At 40.3% G+C, this 2,560-nt stretch overlaps 1 protein-coding gene across 1 annotated transcript; it reads left to right on the top strand.

Annotated features, from left to right (window-relative positions):
- Window positions 1–1,802: 1,802 nt before the first annotated feature.
- Window positions 1,803–2,270, top strand: LOC121449042 (riboflavin kinase-like). The gene has a single exon (XM_041653247.1). The coding sequence runs from the start codon at window positions 1,803–1,805 to the stop codon at window positions 2,268–2,270; it is 468 nt and encodes a 155-aa protein (XP_041509181.1).
- The last annotated feature ends 290 nt before the right edge of the window (window positions 2,271–2,560 follow it).

Genomic DNA, 2,560 nt, shown 5'->3' with positions numbered 1-2,560 from the left:
AAGCTTATATTTCTGGGGCAGATATTATAAGGTATTATAAACAAAGGTCACCAGCCATTCAGGATGTACAAGAACACAAAGCAATTGACAAACCTTCAGAGGTACCAACAACCCTACCTTTAAAATGGTTAATTGAGAAGCCAATATGGGTTAAACAATAGCCTCTAACAGAAGAAAAGCTGCAGGCTTTAGAACAGCTGGCACAAGAGCAACTAGATGCTCGACATATAGAAGAATCTACCAGCCCTTGGAATTCTTCTGTAGTTGTTGGTTGAAAAGAAATCTGGAAAATGGAGAATGGTGACAGGTCTTAGAGCTATAAGAAAGGTTATTCAACCTATGGGGCCCTCTACAATCTGAAATTCCTCTGCCTTCTCTGTTACCAAAGGGATGGCCTCTCATAGTTATTCATTTAAAGGATTGTTTCTTCACTATACCTTTACAAGAAAAGGGTAGAGAAAACTTTGCCTTTACAGTGCCTACTCATAATAATTCTCAGCCTACTAGAAGATACCAATGGCCTATCCGTCCACAGGGAATACTCAATAGCCCCACCCTGTGCCAATACTTTGTCAGTCAGCCATTGGAAATAATACATAAGCAACTTCCTAAGTCTATAATCTACCATTACATGGATGACATTTTGTTATCTGATTCAAATATAGATACTTTAGAAAGGATGTTTTAAGAGGTAAAGAAAGTCTTGCCTAAATGGAGATTACAAATTGCTCCTGAAAAGATTCAAAGAGGAGATTCTGTTAATTACCTAGGTTACAGAATAGGTTCACAGAAAATTAGAACACAAAAGGCACAATTTAGGAGAGACCAGTTGCGGACTCTTAATGTCTTTCAAAGATTGTTAGGAGACATTTCCAGTCTACTACTGGCTGTTGGGATAACACCTGATCTAATAATTCATTTAAACAAAGTCTTAAATGGTAACAAAGACTTAAATAGTCCTAGATAATTAACAGCTGAAGTGGAAAAGGAATCGAGATTGTTAAGGAGAACTTTAAAAAGGCACATGTAGATAGGGTGAATTCAAATCTTAATTGTATTTCAGTCATATTGCCTTCCAGAATTTCTCCCACAGGAATTTTAATACAGAGAGATTATATTGTCTTAGAATTGTTTTTTTTTACCACATAAACCAAGTTAAAAAATCAAAATTTATGTGGAAAAAGTCTCTGAATTAATTATAAAAGATAAATTGAGACTTTATCAATTAGCAGGTATAGACCCAGCAGAGATTATAGTGCCTTTTACTACTGATGAAATAAAAAAGTTATGGGAAGACAATGAACCCTGGCAAAGAGCTTGTGCTAATTTTGGGGGAGAAATTAGTAGCAATTATCCAAAAGCGATAGACTTAACCTTATAAAGAGAACTTCTTGGATTCTTTCCCAAACTGTATGTGATGTACCAGTAACTGGAGCCTGTACATTTTATTCTGATGCAAATGAATCAGGGAAAGCAGGTTACAAATCAGAAAAATTAAGTAAGGTGGAACAAAGCCCTTATAATTCTGTCCAGAAGGCAGAATTATATGCTATTCTTATGGTACTAGGGGATTTTAAAGAACCTCTCGGCTACGGCTACGGAAGCCAAGCAGGTTCTTCGCTGCCGCTGAGTTCTGACGGAGGAGGCTGCTTTGTGGGCAGGTACCAGTAGCGTTTGTGTCCCACTCCCCCAGCCCAGCTTCTGTGGGATCCCCAGCTGGCCTGGGCCCAGGCGCCTCACTGATGATGGCTCCTCCACAGCTGTGGAGAGAGTAGAAGTCCGTGTCCCCCGAGGTTGGCATCATGAGGAACCTGCGGTTCTTTTGCTGCAGCCAGGTGGTGCATGGCTTCGGCTGCGGCTCCAAGCAGCTGGGCATCCCCATAGCCAATTTTCCTGAACAAGTAGTAGACAGTCTTCCGGCTGATATATCCACTGGCATTTATTATGGTTGGGCCAGTGTCAGGAGTGGAGCCATCCGTAAAATGGTGGTGAGCATAGGATGGAACCCACACTACAAGGACGCGAAAAACCCCATGGAAACCCACATCATACACACCTTCAAAGAGGACTTCTATGGCGAAATTCTCAATGTGGCCATTGTTGGCTACCTCAGACCAGAAAAGAACTTTGATTTTTTAGAGTCACTTAGTTCAGCAATTCAAGGTGATATTGAAGAAGCAAAAAAGCAACTGGATTTACCAGAACATTTGAAACTCAAAGATGATAGTTTCTTCCAAGTTTCTAAAAGCAAAATTATGAATGGCCACTGATGAAAAGTGCCTTATCTAGCCCCTCGCTGTCGGGTCTTATTGCTTGTGACACAGTCTCACCTTGGTCATATTTTAAATCGAACCTTTCCCTGTAGCTGTCAGCTATTAACTCCATCATGTTTATAGTACTAAAAGATTCATTCAGAAATCAAGACTTTTTAAATGTAGTATGTTGATGCTAGTAGTGTGGTGTAGTGGAAATGAAGTCTGTATGAGTGTGGGTGGAAAAGCAAGTCTCTGTGGGAAATGAAGCCTGGTTCTCGTTCTCATAACCATGTGCACGGGCCCTG

This window comes from Microtus oregoni, unplaced genomic scaffold (assembly GCF_018167655.1).
Source record: "Microtus oregoni isolate MIOR12 unplaced genomic scaffold, Mior012 000006F_ref0000085, whole genome shotgun sequence".
NCBI lineage: Eukaryota > Metazoa > Chordata > Mammalia > Rodentia > Cricetidae > Microtus > Microtus oregoni.
The sequence above is the reverse complement of the archived record's forward strand: the minus strand, read 5'-3'. Positions and strand labels throughout refer to the sequence as shown.

Bases quoted from the DNA above. Each gene is read 5' to 3' on its own strand.
- LOC121449042 (XM_041653247.1), top strand. From the start codon at position 1,803: ATGAGGAACCTGCGGTTCTTTTGCTGCAGCCAGGTGGTGCATGGCTTC.